At 44.1% G+C, this 23911-nt stretch overlaps 1 protein-coding gene across 1 annotated transcript in view; it reads left to right on the top strand.

The window, feature by feature from the left end:
- The first annotated feature begins 743 nt into the window (after positions 1–743).
- Positions 744–23911, top strand: part of LOC146813710 (uncharacterized) — a 52526-nt gene continuing 29358 nt past the window's right edge. The window contains exon 1 of the mRNA XM_085609489.1: positions 744–1113. Within this exon, the coding sequence (XP_085465615.1) occupies positions 744–1113 (370 nt within the window). The remainder of the gene's footprint in view (positions 1114–23911) is intronic.

Genomic DNA, 23911 nt, shown 5'->3' with positions numbered 1-23911 from the left:
GTGGGAGCTGGACACTATTACTGGACAGCCTGTCCTTATGGAGAATAGATGGTCCACATGTACAGGACCTCATGGAGTACAGAGATGGTCCCTGAGTACAATGAGAGATGGTCATCAGTACTGGACAGCTTGTCTTCATGGAGAGGACAGGGGGTCACTGAGTAGAAGGAGAGCTGGTCACCAACACAGGAGTGCTTGTCTTCTTGGAGAGGAGAGCTGGCCACTGTGTTCAAGGACAGCAAGTCACCAGTACAGAACACCTTGTCCTCATGGATGGGAGATCTGGTCACAATTCACAGGACAGCTTTCCCTCATGGAGAAGAGAGTTCATCACTGAATACAAAGAGAGCTGATCACCAGTACTGGACAGCGTGTCCTCTTGGAGATGAGAGCCAGGCACTGTGTACAAAAAGAGCAGACCACGAGTGAAGGACAGTGTGTCCTCATGGAGGGGACAGATGGTCAATGTGCACAGAGAGGACAGGTCACCAGCACAGGACAGCTTGCCCTCATAGAGAAGAGAGATGGTCACAGTGTATAGAACAGCTTGTCCTCCTGGAGAAGAGAGCAAGTCACCAGTACCGGACAGCTCGTCCCCACGGAGAGGAGAGCTGGTCACCAGTACCGGACAGCCTGTCCACATGGAGAGCAGCAGTGGTTGCACTGTACAGGTCCTCTTGGAGTAGAGAGATGGCTACTGAGTACAAAGAGAGCTGATTGCCAGTACTGGACAGCTTGTCCTCATGGAGAGGATAACTGGTCACTGTGTACCAGAAGGGCAGACCACAACTAAAGGGCAGCTTGTCCTCATGGAGAGGGCCGATGGTCACCAGTACAGGACAAAAAGTCCTCTTGGAGAAGAAAGGTGGTCACTGAGTACAAGGAGATCTGATCACCAGTACTGGAGAGCTTGTCTTTATAGAGGATACAGCGGGGCAACAGTAATGAAGAGCTTGTCCTCTTGGAGAGGAGAACTGGTCACCAATAGCGAAAATCTTGTCCTTATGGAGAGGAGAGCAGGGCACCAGTACTGGACAGCTTGTCCTCATGGAAAGGAAAGCTGGTTACCAGTACTGGACGGCTTGTCCACATGGAGAGGAGAGCTGGTCAACAGTGTGTAGTATCCCACAGGAACAGAAGACAGGAAGAGTCGTCGTATGTAATAAGACGTTTATTCTTACAGGAGCTGCCGGAGAAAACGACCACCCAGACAAGCAGCCAAAGTACACCGTCCCAATTAGAACGGTGCAATGCTAAAGAAGACAGAATTCCACATTCCAACATTAATCTTGGTCCTTGCTCCCGCTCATGTTAGGACCAGAGATTGCTGTTGGGATGCTAGGCAGTAATGAACAGCTTGTCCTCTTGGAGAGAAGAACTGGTCACCAGTAGCGGAATGCCTGTCCTCGTGGGGAGCAGGGCACCAGTACAGGACAGCTTGTTCTCATGGAGAGGGCCGATTGTCACTGTGTATAAGGCCATGCACTGCATTGCTAAGTATAAATAGACGCTGTACCGGCTCCAGGCAGCAAAGTGGAGTCAAAGTGAATTACCTACTACTTATCCTGAGTATGCTATGCAGAAACAAACAGTGCATACCCGACTGTCCCTCTGCTCTTTCAAGCACATGCAACCTCCTCTTGTGCGCTTGCTGCTCAGCCGCCACACTCTGGGTACCAGTTGGCTCTGGTGCAGGGATTATCATAACTACAGGTAAAATTAAATTTTGCCATTTCGATATTCACTTTTCCCTTATGACATGCCAATTTTTAGTGCAACTCCGCGAGCTCTGCCCACGCTCACTTATTAAGCAGGATGCTAAAGGACCCGTTAAGGAAATATTTTCCCAACTGGAGTACCAGAGAGTAATTGAACCCTGTGTATCTCAAATGAATAATCCCCTTCATCTGGTTCTGAAACCAGATCATTCCTATCACTTTGTCTTAGATTATAGATATTAAAATAGTCTTTCAAGCACCTTTGCAGTAAAAAATATGAACAGTAAAGCACTCAGTAATAATGTAGTCCACAAAAAGTATAAAACTACCTTGGACATTTCCAAAGTTTTTTCAGTCACAATTTAGCTCCAGAGAGCCGAGACTGGTCCTCGTTTAGTGTTGTTGGTTTTAAGAGGTGCTACGCCTGACTTCCAATGGGCTAGAAGAACAGACCAGGAGTCTTCGCGACCCAAACTATGTTGATTCTTCATGACATCGACCCTGACGCTCTGTCCTATGTGGATGATATTAACTTAACTGATGATGAATTGAACCCTCTTTTAGCTAGAGAAGATCACACAATATTGTGGTTTGCGGACCTTGGTTACAAATGTAACTTAAAAAAATCTTACATTGCTTTTCTCATTGCCTTTTTCTTAGGATATGAACTGACCAATGAGGGAAAAAGCATAGCCCCTCATTTTCAAGAAAAGTGCGCTCAGTTACAACCACCAAGTACACTTAAAACTTTTCAAACTCTGCTGGGATTCTTGAATTTTAGCATGACTTACACTTGATTATGCCCAATGTATTAACCTTCTTTATGCCCTAATGCGCTCAGATTTTTCCACTTCCTGCTGGACATCGGAACATACTGAAACAATACAAATGTAGTCATTTAGTTCTACCTGGTACAATTGGATTTACATATGTCACCTATATTGAAGGTGAAACAATACCCATTGCAGATACATCGTATTTGTTTTCACCTTCAGAAATGCATTCTAGAGAAAATTCTAACTGCTGTGCAGATGGCCATCCTTAAGGTACGCCCGCTTGCTCTAGGTAAATGCTTTATTGTTGTTTCCACTGTGCCTACATTGGACGCTGTAACAAAAGCCAGCGTTTCTACGGCAAAAGTCCTGCACACTCGTTGGATACAGTGGGCTATGTCCTTAACAGCTGTGGATGTAAGCTTTGTCTTTGACCCTTCTTTGAAAACACAAGACATTTTACAATATGAACATGCTTATCCTTTTCCTTCTTCAATTCTGCCTCTTGACCAATATAAGTCCATCATTCATACTGATGGATCAGCATAACCTGCTAATGGTTCTAAGTAATATTCGGCTGCATGCGTCATCGTTCTCGGTACTATGTCTGATGGCGTATTCCACCCCCAAATAACTTGCACGCAGTCTCTTGGAGACTGCACTGTGCAGTTAGCTGAATTGAAGGCTTTACTTCTCGCAGTTGAAAATGCAGATCTTAAATTCCCCACGCTTATTGTGTGTCCCTCATATTAATGAGTCCAATCTTTTAATTATAATTTACATTTTTGGAAACAAAATTATTACAGAGACTCTAAGGGTGGCACACTCAAGCACACGTTGGTTTGGATTAAAGTGGCAGGGTTTAAGGATAATTTGCAACAAACTCATGTTATACATACTTTGAGCCATCAACGGGTGGGAGCACATGCTGTAAGGAATTCTTTGGCTGAAGAAGCCGCCAAATCTGCTGAAACTGCTGGGATAACTCACTCTGAGACGCGCATCGACAATTATATTTTGGTTGCCGTAAATGCTTATAAAACCAGCACCCCTTACCAAAGGGCTTTCCTTCTAAATATTCCTATAATTTAAATGACCAGAATGTTCCTTTTGTAACTATTCCTGACATTGGTGATTGCATGATTCCCAACGCGGACCGCAGACATCATTTAATAGTGGTTTGCATGAAGGTATAGCTTCTGTGCATGCCGATTTGGCTGCCACCATTTCACTCTTGAAGAAAATAATTTGGTGGCAAGGTTTATATCAACAAAGCAAAAAATATGTTTTATGTTGTGACATATGTCAACAGATTCAATGCTCTGTGTCTTGTCCAATGCAGACACAATTGTTTAATTCCAACAAGCCTTTTGACTGTATTTATTGAGATCACTCCAGTCCTCAGATTTCTGATACTGCTTTCAAATGTATTTTGGTTGCAGCTGATTATTGCTCTAGATTCTTCTGGATTTGACCACAGCCCTCGACTAACGCTCAAACTGTTATTAAAGAGTTGCAAGTCTTCATCTGGACTTATACCTGTTGTGCATTCCATTCAGACCAAAGTCTGGCTTTCGCCTCTAAGGCGTACCTTTATTCCATGAAGTCCATATGTGTGTAAGTGCATTTTTCTTCTGCGTAGAGACCTGAATGTTATTCTGTTGTTGTGAAGAGAATGAACAGTCCTTAATAGAAAGAATATTAGGTACAGGGCGTGGTGGTTGAACCATCTATAAAGGGTTCACCGAGCATTAAATAACTTTCCTAAGAGATCTCTGGGTGGGCGGACCCCGTACAAAGTACTTTTTGGCATCAAGATGTATGTTCCGCACCTTGAGGAACCAGACGTTGTAGCGGCTGCCGCAACTTTTGACATAGGTAACCATTGTGCTGTCTTACAAGACCTCCAAGACTTCTGTGACGCTAACTCACACATAAATTTGCCTTCATCTCATCCTTTGACTTCTGATGGTGCTCTTCCAGTTTATATCTGGCTTCCAAAAATTGGAGATCGGGTTCGAGAAAAGGTCGCCATCAAAAATAAATTGGCCCAACATACCTTGCTGCTGTTCCATTCCTTGGTCTTCAAGGTAACCAAACTGTGATTTTGCCACCACTTTCTAGTTACAAAGACAAGCACTTTGTCTCCATAGAACATGGCAAACTACACTATGTGGCCGATACTTTATAGTATGCCATGGGATAGTTGTTCTTTTGTGCAAGACTTTTTTCTGCCGTCTGTAAGCTGCACTGTTGCTGATACTTCCCGGCTGAGGGAGGTGGAGGTTGAGTCCTCTGCTGACAATTTTTCTGACATATTACTTGTTTCTAATACCAAGTCTTCAACAACAGATGTCGTTTATAATGATCCACTGTTGGCGAGTCCATCTGAGTTGGCTTTTTCAAGTCCTACTGCTGAGTCCTGTATTTCAGCTGAGTACCTCTTGCTACTATATGGATTAAGATAATTTTTCTTCCAACAGTTCTTCTGTTGTGTACACACCTTCAGCATGGATTTGTATTTTTATTTCATGGTTAAAATGTTATTATCTAGTCCCTTTTTGGATATATGTCTGGATCACACTTTTCTTGCTCATGTAGATTGGATATGTGACTGTCTTTTCCTACTAGTCAATGGCCATTACCTCTGAGAACGTTCTGATACAGTACTGGTCAACGGTGTATTGGCCCCTCATTCTTCATCGCATAAAATGAAAAGTGACTTGTCCTTTGTACACATTCCAGCCGTTCCAGTATCTTTTGGAATTGTTTCTGATAAAGTTCCTTTCGACATATTTGGTCCAACGGAGATCCTGCAGATACCATATGTCTTCAAGGTTTCTATTGGTGATGTAGTAGTGGCCGGGTTCAGATGATTGGTATGTTGACACTGTAAATTCTATGCTTTCTCAATTAGAGTATTACACTGTTTTTGAATCAGAGGGTCTGCATCTTAATTCGGCTTTCTATGCTGATATGTTCTGTTACCCTCATTATGGAAACCATCTTCTGCATAGAACAGGTAGACAGCTTCACCAGTTTCATTATACACAGTGGGAACATTGTTCAAATCCCCCTCCAGAGAGTTCCAAAAAGCATAAAAAGAAATATACCTATTTCATGGAATATGACCCTTCAGACCCCATGTCATATTATTTTTAATGAACTCCAACAGCACCAAAGAAATATATGCTTACGCAAACTAAGCTTATATATATACTACTATGGGGCATATTATCAAGACAGGCAAAAAAATTATCGCTGTTTTAGCGGCAGAAAACTGCCACTAAAATGGCGATAATGGGCTTGATAATATGCTCTATGGAATTCCAATTGAAGCTCAGGTTAGATGTCCTTCACATCTAACATGGGCTTCAATTCGAATTCCATAGAGCATATTATCAAGCCCATTATCGCCGTTTTACCAGCAGTTTTCTGCCGCTAAAGCGGAGATAATTTTATCGCCTGTCTTGATAATATGCTCCAGAGTTTGTCAATCGGTTGGCCATTAAAGGGTATGATTACTGGAAGGACACCATTGATTTGAAATCAATTTTTGGTATGAAATCCTGACAGGTTCAGGGCATGGAAACCTTATTTTGGTCCTGTTTACCTGCCACACAAATGATTTTCTTGAAGGAAACAATCCCGCAGACTACTTGTGTGGGATTGGCAAAAAATAAAGAAATTAATGCCTGACCATTCCTACTGTAGCCTGCTTTGATAATTGGCAGAGTTTGCCAAATTACACAGAAGAATAATTAAATAGCAGGTTGTAGAATGGTACGTTTAATTCTTTGTTTTTGGGTACTGGTGGGTGGTTATTGTGGCCAGTGGGCCCAAATGGTTGCAATGCTTGTTTTCTTAATGCCACCCCTGGGTTTAAGTCAAGCAGACCAGATCTACAGTCAGCACATTCTGGTATTATTACCACATATTTGGTGGGCAAGTTATGTCAACAATGGTTGGAACATTCCACACTGTCTGCAGAGAAGCAGCATCTTTCTCTCCTGTCTGAGGACATGAATTTATCTGATTTAATTTGGGTCCAAAATCCCCCATTCTAAAAGATTTATATGCTACTGGTAATGAAATTTGGAAATTATCTCAGATGGAAGTTGTTGCACGTTTAAGACAAATTGACTAAGATAATTTGGACAAAGTGCTTGCTGTTATTGATAATAGTGTTAATGCGCTGTCATCTCATATTTACAACTTAAACAACATTGTTTTGTTTGTTAGTGATATTGTGCAGAGTGGCATGCCAACATTATATCATGGGCAAAGTCAATTTAGAACTATTATGCAGTTTAGCTTGACGCTCCAAACACTCAAAAATCGGCGCATTCCATGTCATTGCTTGAATTGTACTGATATATTTTCACCTTTTAATTTAAACATGTAAACAACAATTGGTGCCCATGAAAGACGCGACCTACACAATGTTGCATTTTGAAATATTAGAGCAATTCCCATTCACTATAGCTGAAATGCCTTTGGCAGTGTGGTTGATACATAGTTATTTCACTGCCTATTTTGACATTTTAATTCACAGCTTGCATTAAACATTTTCCTGTAGGTAGATGCAAGCCCTTAGGTAGCAGTTACATCCATGATTTATGCTCACTCCTCCTTACTTACAGTTATGAAGAATGTGACTCTACTGTCATAGATTCACTTGTTTGTAAACACGTAAAAATCCACTGCGCCTGCTATACTTTAGTACCCAATTTGCCTTGTTATTTAAAAGGAATTCCGGTTCCCGCAATTCTCCCTTTCAATACAGTGCTCTCCAAGTGGAGTTATCTTATTCTTAGTGATCAAGACTGTTGTGGGATGTGGGCTGGAGTCTTATATTTTGCCATTACCCAATTAGTCACTTGTTGCAACAGCATTTTGGGCCCGATTCACAGAACTAACTTAAGACAAAATCCTAAACTTACTACTTTTGGTATTCACAGAAGGCATTTAGTAGCAGTAAAGTTAGGATTTTGTCTTAAGTTTGACTTAAGACAAATATAAGATAGACTTAAGACAGACTTAAGACAGACTTAAGTTAGGATTTTGTCTTAAGTCTGTCTTAAGTCTGTCTTAAGTCTGTCTTAAGTTTGTCTTAAGTCTGTCTTAAGTCAGTCTTAAGTTTGTCTTAAGTCTGTCTTAAGTCTGTCTTAAGTCTCTCTTAAGTCTCTCTTAACTTTGTCTTAAGTCAAACTTAAGACAAAATCCTAACATTACTACTACTAAATGCTTTCTGTGAATACCAAAAGTAATGTTTAGGATTTTGTTTTAAGTTAGTTCTGTGAATCGGCCCCTTTGTTTTCCCCTCCGCATGGGATTGTAGATGGCTTACTGTGGCCTTCCATTCCAACAATGAAGGCAGACTTCAACAAGCTAAGCAGACTCAACGCATTGTTGTTTCAACGAGAAGTAGCTCTTACATCTACTCGCAAGACCTTCAAATTGCAGGTGGCTAGAACTTGCAGTGAAATACAGTCACTGTTAAACACTAACTTTCCCCTGCATTTCGGAGAATTAGTGCATCAACTCTTTAATGCCTCTAGTACGGTCAGCCTTGCCCACTTTTTTAGTGTTGTAGGCTCTGGCCTTGTTAGTTCTTTTCAGACCTTCTTTGGAGTAAATCCAGCCTTTATCCACTCCAATTTCTCAAGTGTATTTGGAGGATTCCCGTTGCTGTTATTCCTCATTTGTGACATTCTCATCCTGTTCTTGCTCCTCTGCAATGGAGGCTCCTTTTGTGGGTGCTCTGGAACCGGCATCGCTCTAACACTACCATGAGCGTATGAATCATATCTTTGGAATGCTTCTACTACAAGAACTGGATCTTGATTAGTCTTTGACATTCCGGCCTGCCTGGATTACCTGTGTGCAACCCGTGTTCCACTGCATCTGGTGTCCCTTCGAATGGGCACTAGAAATATGCTTGACGTTGCAGACGTTAGCGACCCTTTGTCGTTTGGGACTTTCCTTTGGGCCTGCGACTTCTTCACAATGCAAGGTATGAGCCTTTGGCCTATGAGGAAACATGTACATCAGCACATGGATCACATGATACAGGATCTATTAACACGGTTGCAAGGTGCACAGTAACTGTCTCAGCATTGGCTGAGAGCATGTTTGTTCTTTAGAGCTTGTGACTTGGGCTGTTGACCAATCATCATGTGCGGAGTCGGAATCCTTTATGGAGAATTTTGCCTATGAAACGGCGAGTAACATTATGGATTCCCCCAAAGCACCTTAATTTGACAATTTTTCTAAATTGACTTTTGCTTCTAATTTTAGTTTTTTAGTCATGTACATTTCAGCAACAGGGCTTTGGGTATGTTTACTTTTTAATTCAATTATTTATACCTATAAGCCTTTTAGTGCTATTGTCCTGACCAAGGAGATGGTGTTGTGTTTTTCCTGAATGGCCCTTTGTAGCTTTCCCTATGTTAGCCTAACTGTACACGTTGTAGTCCTCATTTGCACACGTTACTATATAAACATGCTTGCTTTTGTGCCACATTGTACTTTCACACGGGACCTGTGTAATGTTTTCACATTCTGTTATTTTCCTGGTATTTAGTCTGAACACCACCGACAAGGTCAAATAACAATGTACCTTATTATTCGTTCTGGCCAGACACTAGCACCTAGACATAACACAAGAAAGCAGCTGTTGTTTATGCGTGCACATGTCCTATCATATAGATGTAGACATGAGCGGCAAGAACACACATGGAACAAGAGTTCTGAGAGTAGCTGGAGAGGGGGGTTTAGGTCCCTCTGTCCTATAAAAGGACAGGGCTTTTCATGGTATATGGATAATTAACCATATTAACAATATTTTTTATTATGCATTTGTTTTCTTATTGTGGCATGTATACTGCATTTCAGAGCACAATAGTTTAAATAAATATTCTAAGCTTTCTTCATGTCTCCTGGTTATTTCATTTTGGACAAGTACGAGTTAGAGAGCGAAAGGGTGCGTTCTGTTACCGCAATCCCTGAGAGGGTCGAGAGTGTTGTGTTCTGGAGTGCCCATTCACTTGTTTCTCAGGTAAGGTTAAGAAAGTAAGGGAGCCATTATAGCTAGTCAGACTCATAGACACTGACGTAGTATGGCGACTCAGTCCTTATATGCTAATGTTCTAAGGCTCCAAGCATAGTTCTGTTCTAAGAGCAGAATCCCTGCAACTCTGCATTCTGCAGCACATGTAGAAAGAGGAAAATGCCGCTCAATATTGATTTTCTGCAGAAAGGAGTCTCTTCCTACACAAAAACAATCCTTCCTACAACGCAGACAAACCTGCACAATGGTTCAAGGGTGCCTGTGTTGGCGCTAGGCAGCCAAAAGTGTGCCAATGCAGGTAGAGGCAGGAATGCGCTGTATAAGGTTAAACACTGCACATTCCTGCCCTTTCCCTTTCATGCAGCGCAGCATGGTGACTTGCTGCGTTGCGCTGAGTGAAAGTATGATAAGCTTGGGCCTAAGTCTGCCAAGTTACCTGCAGAGAGCACATACACAGGGTAAATGGGCAGATCTTTTGGAGCCGCTTGCACCTTAGAGGGCTTATTTACAAGAGGCCTGCACCACGGGAGCTTCACTTATTTTGATGCTCTGGTGGTGCAGGCCTCTCAATCATATATATGAGGCGACGCAAAGCCACCCTGCATGGCTTGCCATGACCTCATAGATATGGAGTAAGACAAGGCAGCACAAAGTGCTGCGTTGCGTTACTCTGCGTCAAGGAGGCGTTTCATGGGCATTACGGTGGGTGTTCCCACTCAACGCACATGGATTTTTACACTGCACCAGATTTACAAAATCAAGTAAACCTGGGGCAGCTCCAGAACCGTCTGCCTTCCAAAAAGCAGGCGTAACAAGGAGAAATGTTTACATTTCTCCGCGGTTTTTCATCTTTCCATTTGTGCTGCATTCTACAGCAAACCTAGAATGAGGAAAACGCCTCTATAGATGGTTTAGAGTAGGAAGGTGTTCCTTCCTGCACAAAAACAATCCTGCCAACAACGCAGACAACCCTGCACCATGGTGCAAGGGTGCCTATGTTGGTGCTAGCCACCAAATTGTGCACCGGCGCTGGCTGATAGGACAGGACTCTCGTATCTCGCAAATGCGGTGCATATTTTCCCTTTCACATTGGTGTAGGGCAGCGCAGAAAAATTACTTGCGGCGCTGCTGTACGCCCATTCATTAATGCCCCTTGATTCGTAACTTTAGTACTTGTTGACTAGTTTGTGTGTACGTTGCTTGTAGATTGTGTAATTTGAGTACAGCTTACAATGCACACCTTGGACACATGTTGTGTGCCTGCTGTGTGCAGTGTATGGCAAGAATTTACCTCCATGTTGAACCAGAGTCTGTTTACAAATCTGTGTTCATTTGTAAGCATGTGTGCAGTTGCGTAAATGTGAGGTGAGGCTCTTCATAATTTCTGCACTGGTGCACAGAGCTTGTGTATAGGATGTGTTCACAGCCAGTCTACAATCACGTATAGCCTGTGTACGGGTCGTATGAAATGCAGTTGAAGGTGTTATGCAGAATTTGTGTCAGAGAATGTGTTTGTGTGTGTGCTCAGCTTTTGTATATGTCAGGGGTATATGCTGCTGGCCGAGGCACCCACAGGGGGCCACTAGAGAGGTCAGCACTCTAGTTTTGCCTGGGCACCCCACACCCCCCGCTCCCTTCAGGGGCAGGGACTCTGGTTGTAGTCCCCCCTCTCCAGCCTGGTTGCGGCGCACGAGGGGCATCACTTCCTGGGCGCCCAGGACTTGGGGGAGGGTATATAACCCTCCCCCACCATTTTGGCGACCTCTTTTGATCGCCGCTCACGGCCTTTATGAGGAACATCTGCTGGCACCATATAGAAACAGGTCCAGAGATACACTGGGGGGCATTCCTCTGCAACCAAGGGCAGGTTTCAGGCCGCTTCAGTTAAGACATAGTTACCCGCGCGTTAGCCAGGGCGGTAGGTGGGTGGTGTAGTTGTCATCTAACAAGTGAGCGGCGTGGTAAACACTACGTTAGAGCCATATGGGTAATTTTGACCTTTCGGAATTCTCAATATTCAGGAAAGGGCAGGTATTTGCACAGAATGTTCCCATCTGGTTCCCTCAGATTTGCCTGCCCCCTGGGTTATCCTTCTAGGGGTTAGAACCTGATACTTGAAGGGGCGTCTTCTGCTCCGGTGTCCCAAATACGTTGATAGTCAAAGCTGGAGTAGATTTACCATGAAGGGCCTGATTACTACTTGGGTTTTCCCTAAGTTTTGGGGTCAAACTAGGTGGGAGGATTAAGTCTACAGTCCTTAGGAAGCATCCAGCATTCCTTTTATCCAAGTAAGGTCAGTAGCGATAGATAAGTACCAGCGAGTGGGTAACAGACACCGGCTCTTCAGCAACATCGTGCCCCGGGGGCACGCGCGCTGCACAAACACGGAGCTTCAACCACAAGGGTGCCAAGTACCAAAAACCAGTAAATAGGTTTAAGAGGTGTGTCTCTGGCCTTACAGCTGTGTGAAGCCACCATCATTCAGAGGTTCGCCCAGGTGTGAATTGGGTGCTTCTTCAGCTTCTCATGACCAATGCGGTTTGTGGTATCTCCCAGTGGATCCACTGGAAGTGTACTGCAGCTAGCATGAAACTGGGAACCTGGGATTCCGACACTTTTACCACGCTTGGTGGGGATGCGGTCAGTCAACATAGTGTGCGCCGTCCCAATAACTGGGGTAACAAGGTGTCAAGCACAATGGGCTACTATGCCAATAGAACATTGGGCACGTTCACTGTGCAAAAAAACTAAACTTTAACGGGGCAGGTAATTGCTGGGGATGGGGATGGGAATGCTCTGGGTTGTCAGTGGGTATCCCCCCCGCCACCCCCTATCTGGGAGTATTCTAGGATGGGGCAAAGTAGGACTTAGTCAATCCTTAATGTTAGGCACCACATTGCAGACAGTGCGCTCTGCTTAAATCAGACAGATTCTCTAAGCTGGTATGCCTAGGGGTTTTCACCACAGTGTGAACTGAACGAGCTAAATTCCCATAAGGAATAAGGGATACATGGCAAGAGCAGGAAGTCCACTTGACCATTGTCACACACTTCTAGTTATGAACACTCCTGTGCGTCATGATTTAGCGAGCAAAGAGACTGTTCAAATGTTAAGGATAATCCTTCTCGCCCAAATAGCCAAGGTAGGCAGGCGGGTTGTGGGAAGGGTCACCTGGCAAGTGGGCTGCTGTCCCATAGATGGGGCACGCAGGTGTTCAGATACACACGGTGCTAGAAGGATGGCAGCTAGGTGAGATGAGCAAATAGTTGGGGCAATGTGAACCATGGTGTCTGCATTTGTCCCGCCCAGAGTTGGCACGGGGCTGAGGCATGTGATGCAGTGGGACTTTCCCGCATGAGAGTGAATAGGGTATCGCGCGGGGAGGGGGTAGCGCAGGGTTGGGGGAGGTTTAATTTAAAATAAAAAAAGTACCTTCACCGGCCCGGTCCTGCGTCGTTGGTCCCGCGTCGTCCTCTGCAACAGGAAGCAGGCAGCTTCCCTTCCCTCCCCTAAGCCAATCACAACGCTGCCATGTCAGCATTGTGATTGGCTGGCATGCTGACCGCCCAGGTGTTTATGGGGAGGCCATTTTCTCCATGTAGGCTGCATGCAGCAGAGTGCACATGACTGGTTTAGTAGCCCCAGAGGGCCGACCGAGCAGTCAGGTCCCACAGCATTGGGCAAGCCACTCCTCCTCTGCCCTCGAGCAGGCCCGTCCCCAACCAAACCCTTCTGCTTTCTGATCAGTGCGAGACGCAGAAACATAAAATGGTATTTATAATACCATGTTATGTTTCTACTTCTCACACTGCGTACATGTCTGCCTTCAACTCGAAGGTAGAACTAAACAGCAATGAAAAAGGGTTGCCTTGACCACTCTGTCTAATAACTTCTGACAACATGCTGAAAAAATAATGTAATGCATTAGTGATTAGGTCCTGTAGATCAGCTCTAACTGATCCAAGGAGTACAATGCTCTACATTCAATTGCTACAGGTCTTGGACATCTTTAAATCCCTTGCCAAAATGGATCCTCAGGCTCAGGCGGGGGTCAAGATGGATGGCTAAGAAGGGCCTTGATGAGAATCCTTGAAATCCACCCAAATTATAGCGGACTGCTAGGGACAATTTAAGCTTGTTGGCTCCCTATCCTGCCAGGTTGGATATCAGCCCAACTCTATCCAAACTGTTCTTATGATTAAATATTTGCATGGCTGCATGTTTTGCATAATTTTGCACATATTACAGGCATCTACCAGCTTTATTTATCAATCAATCAGAGAATTATGAAGCGCGCTACTCACCAGTGAGGCTCTCAAGGCGCTGGGGCTGGTGGGGGTGCAGCTCCGAGTCAGCTGAAAAGCCATGTCTTTAGACTCTTCCTGAGGATGTGCAGAGAGGGCGATTGTCTGATGTTGATCGGGAGCTCGTTCCAGGTCTTTGCTGCGATGTGGGCGAAAGCTCTTTCACCCGCTCTGGTTCTGCGGATGCGTGGGGTTTCGGCGATGGCGAGGTCGGTGAATTTGGAGGTTTCTCTTGGGTACGTGGAAGGAGACTCTTTTGTTGAGGTATTGGGGTCCGGTGTTGTGGAGGGATTCATAGGCGTGGGTGAGTAGTTTGAAGGTTACTCTTTTCTCGACGGGGAGCCAGTGGAGGTCTCACAGGTGCTGGGTAATGTGTTCATGTCTTGGGATGCCGAGGACAAGTCTGGACGCGGTGTTCTGTATGGTCTGGAGCTTGCGGAGCAGGGATTTGTTGATTCTGACGTAGAGGGCATTTCTGTAGTCCAGTCTGCTTGTTATGAGTGTGTGGGTGATGGTCTTTTTGGATTCAGGGGGGTCCATTTGAAGGTCTTGCGAAGGATGCGGAGGGTGCTGAAGCAGGTGAAGGCGACGACATTGATCTGTTGGGTCATGGTGGTGAGGGAGGAGTTGAGTATGATGCCGAGGTTTCAGGCGTGATCCATGGGGGGGGGGGGTTGCCGAGGGCGGTAGGCTACCAGGTGTTGTCCCATGCTGAGGGGGTTGGTCCGAAGATGAGGACTTCTGTTTTCTCTGAGTTGAGCTTCAGACAGCTGCTGCTCATCCAGGATGGAACGTCTGTCATTCCTTCCTGGAAGCTGAATCTGGTGGTGTGGGGGTCCTTAGTGAGGGAGAGGATGAGCTGGGTGTCATCGGCGTAGGATACTATTTTTTTAAACACAGTTTATTCATTTTCTGCCTTTTAGTCAAAGGTACAGTAGTTCCGCAGGAAAATACAAGTAAACATTTAAACGAAACCAAGTGTTTACCACATCACAATTTATCTTTAATTTGCTGTTCGGTTCTGAGTTAATCAGTATTGTGTTTGCTCACGCACTACTCATGCTGTCAGTTGTTGTTAATCCTGCTGTTACAATGATAGGATTGCAATGTATAAAAATCATTATATAACAATCTGAACATTTCAAATATCCCCCCACCCTCCCTGCTGACGGCTTCATAATAATGAATAGGCTAGAAATACAACATAATAGATAAAGTATAACTTGATAAGATTGCTACAAATATACTCAATACTATGTATTAGTTGTTGTTGTGGGGTACTGCGCAGACTCGTATGATATACACTGGTGCCAGTACTTTCGAGTGTTGCTAAATTCTAAGATTACATCTATCATCTACTAGGTGTGTTAATTTCCAGGGTTTAGGGTATCGGCTGGTTTGGAGGCTGCCAATATAGTGTCCCAACTCATGGCAATGGGATCCGTAGTCCTCTGCTTTCTTCTTCACGAATGGCTATGTCTTCTGAAAGTCTCCATTTTTCTACTTCCTCCTTCCAATCTCGTAATGTAGGAGTTATTGGGGATTTCCATCTCCTAGTTATGCCGTGCTTGGCTAACAGCAAAGCTAGATCTGCAAACTCCGCCTGTACCTCTTGGCCTTTACTTCATTTACATAGACCTAAAATACACGTTTCAACTGTATGGAATCTACCATCGCTCAGTATTTCTTCTAATATCGTGTATATCCCCTCCCAGTACTCTCGCAGTTTACCACAGGTCCACAGTATATGAGTCCGTTCTGCATCTTGCTCCACACATCTGGGACAAGTTGCATTGGCATTTGGATACATAGAATTTATTTCATGTGGTGTTAAATATGTCCTTTGGGTTATCATATATTGGATACATTTAAAATGAGTGTTACGAGACACTTGTTTAGGGTACTCAAGTATAGTGATCCATTCCTTGTCCAGTAATGGTCTATTTATGTCTCGTTCCCACTTGCTGCGCACTAATAGTTGCGGGGACGGTTGGTGCGTACGTAGCCCTTGATAAAACCATCGAGTAAGGTGGCTTCCTGTTCCCATAAGGTACATTAAATGAACAAGTTCATTTGCTTTGGGTTCTGTTTCCTGAGGAGCTCGTTTTCTCTTAATGTAAGCTGTTAGGCTTGCGTGAGTTAAGAATAGTACTTCTGTTACTCCTCGTTCATTGGTGAAATCAGTGTGCCTTAAGAGTGTCCCTTCTCCAAAGAGATCGCCCACTGTGTTCACCCCGGCTTGTGTCCAGTGTTCGAACTGTCGACTAGTTACCGTCCCTGAGTTAGTGGGGATACCTAATAATGGTATGTTGGGCACGTATGCGTGGTGTTTACTGTGTATTTCGATGCTTATTTCCAGTAATCTATTGCTATTCTGAGCAGCATTTGGGACCGGCCGCAGACATTGTGTTGTGGCATAATAAATGGTGTAATTTACCTTGTGTGAGCATTTGCGATGTGTATGCTATTTCTTGTAGGTTTCAACCTGCTACCCAATATGATAGCCATTGTAGTTGTGCGGCAATGCAGTATGCATAGAAGTCTGGGGCTCCCATTCCCCCCTGCATTTGATGGGAGTTGCAGTTTCTTTAAGCTCAGTCGTCGCCGGCCTGTGCCTCATATAGGCTAGTTAATAATGTATTCAGGTTATTAAAAATATTTTTGGGGTCAGTACTGGCAGGTTCATGAAGAAGTATAATAGTCGCGGTAGCATTACCATTTTTGTGATTGTCAATCTGCCTGCGACGTCCAGAATGCGACTTGTGCTCTTAACGAGTTAATTGCCCTCTGGAGGTTTCCTTCAATAATGTCTTGTGGGTTCCTTATATCTGTATGCCCAAGTATCTAAAGGTAGTGTGTGCTACTGTTATACTCCTGTTTCCAAAAGGGATCGTCTGTGCGTCCACCTCGTTGGCAAAAGGAAATGCGCAGGATTTTTCATCATTTATGGCCAATCCTGCAATAGATTCGAATTGTGCAAAGGTCTGTGACGTAACAATTATGTTGTCTTGTAGGTTACTAATGTGCAAAATAATATCCTCCGCGTATAGTGATAAGGCATGGTGTGTGCCATCCGGGTGATTCTGCTCGTACCTTGTGAGCTAATGGCTCTAGTGCTAGGGCAAACAACATAGGCAAGAGGGGACAGCCTTGTCTTGTGCCTCTTTTTATGTCAAGAGGCTTTGATATATATGATCCGGTACGTACCCTGGCGGTTCGAAGGTGATATAGGATTTGTAGTCACTAAAAATATTCCTGGGGGATTCCGAATATCGGCATCACAGCTAACATGTACTCCCAGCTTAGTGTGTCGAAAGCTTGGGTTATGTCAAGTGAAATACACCCTGCTTCTGGTAGGTCCATAGTGCAAGAAAACATAATATTGCTAAGTCTGTGTATGTTAAGGGACGTATTACGAGTTGGGATGAATCCACATTGATCGATATGAACTAGGCCTGTTAGTAGAGGCTTTAGTCGATTTGCTAAAATTTTGCTAGAGATTTTATATTCAGTATTCAGTAACGATAGTGGGCGATATGCATTTAGGGTGGTGGGATCTCGTCTTGGTTTGGGTAACGAAGTCATTAGAGCCTGCGCGGTTGAGGGAGGTAGTTTGCTTGTTTCATATGTTGCTTTATACAGTTTCTTAAGTTGAGGAGTCAATTGTTGCACATAAGTGACATAAAATTCCGCTGGTAGGCTATCTAATCCAGGAGTCTTATTTCTTGGGAAGGTTTGTTATCGCTGCGTTTATTTGTCCTGCTGTAATGGGACTGGCTAGGTTTTTTCGAGCATCTTCAGTTATTTGGGGTAGTTTTACTGTCTCTAAAAATTAGTGGCGTTCCTCCGGGTCTGCTCCCGAGGAGCCATGTATAATGCTTGATAATGATTGTAAAAGGCGTCATTAATGTCTGCCTGTGTGGTTGCTCGAGTATTGTGCGGTGTTATAATTTCTACTATTAGTGTAGGAGGCGGGAATCTCTAATAATCTGTGTCAGCAGTGTGCCAGGTCAGTCCGCTTCTGTGTGTGTTCTTTGTGTATAAGAACGATAATCTATAACACGCAATTGTTCTAATAACTCTGCGTAGTGCATGCGGGCTTCTTGCAGTACCGGTTTTGCAGTGGGATCTAGGGCCGCTTCTGCCGCCAGAGTGCCTAATTTATCCTCTACTTTTTTCAAATCCCTATTGGTCTGATGTCGAGCTCCTGTAATGGCATTAATGGCAGCCCACGGCAGTTCCAATTGTAATGGCCGTGTCAGAGTTTTCGGTAAAGTAATTTGTAATAGTGTTAGTTATTGTATCTTTGAATACTCCGTCCTCAAGGTGTTGTGGATTCAATCTCCATGTGGGAACTGGGGTTGGGACATGTCTCCACGTAAATGTCATTTCGAATGCGCTATGATCTGAGAGTGTTTTGCCCACATATGAGGAGTGTGTGGTTTGCGTCATAAATGATGCGCTACAAAATATATGGTCTATCCTGGTATGCAAATCATGTACGGGTGAGTACTAAGAGTATTCCCGCATCCCCTTATTATGACTGCGCCATGTCTCTATGAGGAACCGACCCTGTGCCCAGTTTTGCAGTAAAGTGGATAGTCGTTTCGTGTGTGCCCCGACTAGGGGGGATGGGATTGGTACAGTGTGATATCCAGGACTGCATTATAGTCGCCGCCCGGGATCCATGGGTATTCTGTCCAGCCTGCAAGTAAAGAGTTCACCTGAGTGTAGAATGGTTCTTGGTCTGAGTTAGGGGCATCTAAACTTCCTATCTTCCTATCACCACGGCACTACCATTGAGTAAGCCCCGCAGCAAAACGTATCTGCCGCCTTTGTCTATTCGTTTTTCTTGCAATTCAAAGGGCACTTCCTAACGTATTCACACTGTTACTCTGACAAAAGCTTTGTAAGTCATACTATATTTTTCTCCTCTCCGCTTTTTTTGCAATTTTGTAATTTCTACTGTGTTTAGGTGTGTCTCTTGTAGCAGCACTATTTGTGCCTTACATCTCACTTATTGGGCATGTATGTCTTTTATGTGGCGATCCCATTTCCCTTATGTTGGAAGCCGGAGTCCCAGTCCCGCACCACTGTCACCAAATGCGAGACCAGGGACCTCACTCAACGTTAGGCCAAGTAAGGACACCGTGTGAGATAGCCCTGCTCACCCCCTTAGTAGCTTGGCACGAGCAGACAGGCCTATCTCCAAGGCACGAGTGTACAGTATGTGCAACCACACTCACAGCAACCCACTCGTGACACCACAAATGGACTCCACACGAGTTTGATAAAACGAGTATAAACTTTATATAAAAAGATATACGATCAGACCACACGATGCAAAAGCCAACATATATTCGTTCCGGCTGGATGGTAGGTTCAAATCCCAACCACCGCTTTCCAAATGCTATTCTGGTCGTAATGCTAGAATCACACACGTTGCAATGGACAAACAATCGTGCACTGCGTAACGATACAATCCTGTGCTGGGCAAAGGAGAAATAAAACAATGCGGAACGATACACCCCGGTACCTTGCAATGGGAGAAATAATGCAATGTGCACAGCTACAATCATGTACTGCGCAATGAAGGTGATGGACGTGGATAAAATATTATTGAACGGTTGGCCGAGTGGACAAATATTAAGGAGTTGATTACGATGTCGTTCGAAAAGGCTCTGAATCTGATTCGGGTCTGCCAATTGGATTCGGAAGCATTGTTTCTGACCTATTCGGAAACCTTTCCGAACGAGTGATTATGATGTTGGGACTTTCTGAATCGGTTCTGGATCCGAACCGGACAGCATTCAAAAAGTCCAAGTCGTTCAGAGCCGAATCGTGTGTGTCTACGGGCCGCATTTCTGAACGACTCGGAAGCTTTCCGACCTAGCGATTACAATGTCAGATTTGGGGAGCCTTTCCGAATCGGTTGTTGCGACTCGGATCGACAGTCATATTCTGAGTTTGGGGGCTCGTGAAAGGCCCCCTTCACCCGGAGCCTTCTGAATCGGTCCGGTGGGGGTACCCAAGGGACCACCCTTTCCAACCATGCACAGTGTGCCAGGCACCAAGATTTTTCCCAGCCACCCCTTTTTTCAATGGTAGCCTGTGTATTCAGTCAGAACACAGGCTCCCATTGAAGTCAATGGGAGTCCAACCGAATCGTATCCGGAAGCATCCGGATGCATCGTAATTGGTCGGTCGGACTCCCAGGATCCAATTCGGTCAGAATGCTTTCCGACAGGCATCGTAATCGACCCCTTAGTGATTGAGTTGAGAAGTGGGGAAGATGTGTCCTTCCTAGATGCAGATCAGGACACCTTCTGGGGGCTCAAAAAGCATTTTTTACAAGCATTTTAAAAGCCACACTCATTTGGAAGGCCAGAGCAGAATATGAAGAAACAGATGTAAAATTTTGAATTTTTAATGAAAATTTGGCATTAAGCTCTAGGTCTGACGAATGTATGATGTTACAACGCATACTTTTACAATGCATGCCTTTATAATGCAGTTTTTACTTCACAACATCCTTTATCAAGGGCTACGTACGCATTTTCAGAAACTACCTTTACAACGCATTCCATTACATCGCATTATACCTTTACAATGCATACCATTACAATGGATACCATTACATCGCATTTAAGGCAAGTGATGGATAGTATAGGGGTAATAATTACTATTCTAACTCCAGTGAGGGCAACAGTAGGGTAAGTGTTGGATAGTGTAGGGGTAAAAATTACTATTCTAACTCCATGGGGTGCAACAGTAGGGTAAATGTTGGCTAGTGTAGAGATAAACATTACAATTCTAACTCCAGTGAGTGCAACAGTAGGGTAAGTGTTGGATAGTGTAAGGGTACTATGCGTTGTAATGATATGCATTGTAATGAGTTGCGATGTAATGCCTGCATTGTAGTGACATGCGTTGTAATGACATGCGCTGTAGTGACATGCGATATAATGGCTGCGTTGTAATGACATGCGATGTAAAGGATGTTGCGATGTAATGACTGCTATGTAAAGGTAGTGCGATGTAATGACTGCGTTGTAAAGGTTGTTTCCCAGGTCTGACTAGATGTGTAAGCTCAGTTCTGAAACAAAAATGTACATTTCCTGCTATGACAGTCCCAGTTGTCCCTTTATTCCAAGACATTTATGTTATGTAGTATATTTGTAAAGTGGTTTGTTACCTCGATATGCACATTGCGCAGCAATCAAAAGGCAAAGGGTGCCTGACATGCTTAAGTTCCTCAAGGCAGGAGGAGAGCTGGCTTTCAGAGATTCCTGAAAAAATAATAACTGATTGTGAGCTGAAAGGTAGAGTTCCAAATCTTAGCAACTGTTCTGGAGAAAGCTTGATCGCAGGACCACACACCGCAAATCCTGAGAATAACTAAGGGATAGGGAATGTACAAAGCTAATTTGACTACATAAACGGTCCGATTAATAGAATCAGACTGTTTATGACAGCAGAAATGATTTTTGGGATGTACAAAGCCCAAATTGTGATTCGATAACTTTTTACTGAATCCTAATTTGGGTTTTGCGATTCTGTATTTGGAAGGGGCGTGTTGAGGAGGTACCTTCCTGATACCGAATTGGAATGGTATGTATAAATGTTTTGCGAGCGAAATGCAGTCACAAAACTTTTTCAATTTAGCGGCAATTGAAAGTTCGTGGTAACCCATTTGCAAATGAGAGGTGGTCCCAAGGAACCCCTTCCCCTTTGAGACAGGTTTAAAAAATATTTTTCAAGAGCAAGTAGTGGTCCAAGGGACCATCGCCTACTCTTAAAAATGAAACGTCAATGTTGAATTTTTTATTTGCAAACACATCCCATTTTCCTTTAAGGAAAAAAGGCTGCATAAAAACATAGGGGCATATCAACAACAACCGGCGATAATTATCGCTCAGCGCTCTTAGCGTGAGGATAATTATCGCCGGCTAGCGTGAATTTTTATCGCTGAGATAGCGTGCTATTAGCAACGCTTATCTCAATAGCGATAAAAATCTACACGCTAACAGGCTAACGTGAGATTATCGCTGGAAACCCAGCGATGATCACACGTTACCTTGTTGATAGGGACAGGCAAACTTAGCCATGATATCCTCCTTCCATAGGATATCATGGCTAAGTCTGAAAATTAGCAGACGTAAAAAAGCAGCGTTAACCGCGGTTAGCGCTGCTTTTTTTGTCTCTAACAGGGTTAGCGACATTCTTGATAATAGGAGAAATGTCGCTTAGCGTCATTTCTCCTATTATTTTACTCTGGAACGCCCCCTTTGCATCTCATTAGAGATGCAAGGGGAAGCGTAGAGTAAAAGGGTGCTAACATGCAAATTTGCGTGTTAGCACCCTGTTGTTGATAGGGTGCTAGTTGTATCTCTGCTTTTTTGGCTTTTAAAGCCAAAAAAGCAGAGATAAAGCCCTTGTTGATATGCCCCATAGATTGCTTTACTTAAAAGCAATCACAGGCATGGTGGTCTGTAGGAACCCAGCAGACCACCATGTCTGTGATGGCTGTGATTCCTAATGGGTTGCAAATTGCGACCTACCTCATTAATATTCATGAGGACAGTCTGTTTGCGACCCACTAGAAATTGCTAATAAAACTCAAAAGAGTTTCATGCATTAAAAAAAGCGATTATCTAATTCTTATTGGCAGAAAATCGAATTAGGAAATCAGTATTCATGACTTTCGTACATCTAGTCCTAAAACGTCCTGTTGCTGATCTGAGCTGCGAGGCGAGTGGCAACATGTTTGCGGCACAAAAATGGGCCTTTGATGGTGAAGGCCCTAAAACCATAACCTGGATTTGGAAATAAGGCAGAAGTGGCATGGGCCACACTGAACGTGTGGAAGAACGTATGTTGGGGAGCCCAAGTAAAGGGAGTTGTAGCCCTCGAGCTGACTTAGAATAGTGGCTTGGATCTCGAGTCACGAGTGGAAAGTTAGGGACAGCAAGAGTTTATACAGGAGTCTCAGAAAAAAACAGGTGGTCGTCCGTATCTTGCCTCCAGGTCGAATATTTGATTATTTCTCAATAGCCAGTTTTAGGGGGCATTATCCACCTTACATGTGCTGTTGGTTTGCTCATTTTATCTGCACTCTCTGTATTAAAGGTAACATTTAACTAAGAATTTTCAAACAAAGAGATATATAAACCAGTCCACCTCTGATTCTGAAAGTGATGCATAGCCTGAACTATACCTCCTCTTCATCCCTTGGTCTCCCCCTGTACCCCCTCAGGCATCCTCTGCACACCTTCAGGTTGTGGTATGTTCCTCCATTTGTTGTGTCTGCTTTGCACCCCTTTGATGTTGATACCCTCTTTTGCTGTGCTGGGTAATGCTGTGGATGCAAGGATTTCCTATGCCACCGGGCATGTGCATGACATGCAACCGAGCACACTGGACGTGACATCATAACTGGGTTTATAAACCCAATCCTTGCAAGGAGCCTTGCCCCTTCATGGTTAAATCTTGCAGAGTATTTTGGACAAAGCAGGAAATTGAAGTAACTTCAGTCCTAGCAGACAGAAGTTTGCATCCCTGTCCCTCACACAAGGTTTCTGAGGTTTGTGCTTTGTACCCCTGTATCTGACGGGAGACATCGTTTACCACGCATTCATTTCAACGTGGTACAATTACATCGTGGTTTTCATACGCAAGCCGATACATCGACTTGCACTGGAGGGCGCTGTAGACTAAGGAATAGTGTAAATTACTGTTTCCAACACCTTCCCTGCTGTATGTAGACTGGAGTTGGAATAGTAATTCCCACTATTCCGAAGTCCAGCGCCCCTCCAGCGCAAGTCGATGTAACGACTTGCGTAGTGAAAACCGCGATCTAACAGACCGCGTTGAGATGGCCCTCGTTGTATCGTCATACATCCGTCTCTGACACTAAGGGGCATATTATCAAGAAACAGAGTTACAATTATCGTCGGTTTTCTGCCGCTAGAGCGGCGATAATGGGCTTGATAATATGTCCTTGAGAATTCCCATAGAAGCCCTTGTTTTGGTGACAATATGGGC

The sequence above is a fragment of the Triturus cristatus genome, chromosome 6 (genome assembly GCF_964204655.1).
Source record: "Triturus cristatus chromosome 6, aTriCri1.1, whole genome shotgun sequence".
NCBI lineage: Eukaryota > Metazoa > Chordata > Amphibia > Caudata > Salamandridae > Triturus > Triturus cristatus.
The sequence above is the reverse complement of the archived record's forward strand: the minus strand, read 5'-3'. Positions and strand labels throughout refer to the sequence as shown.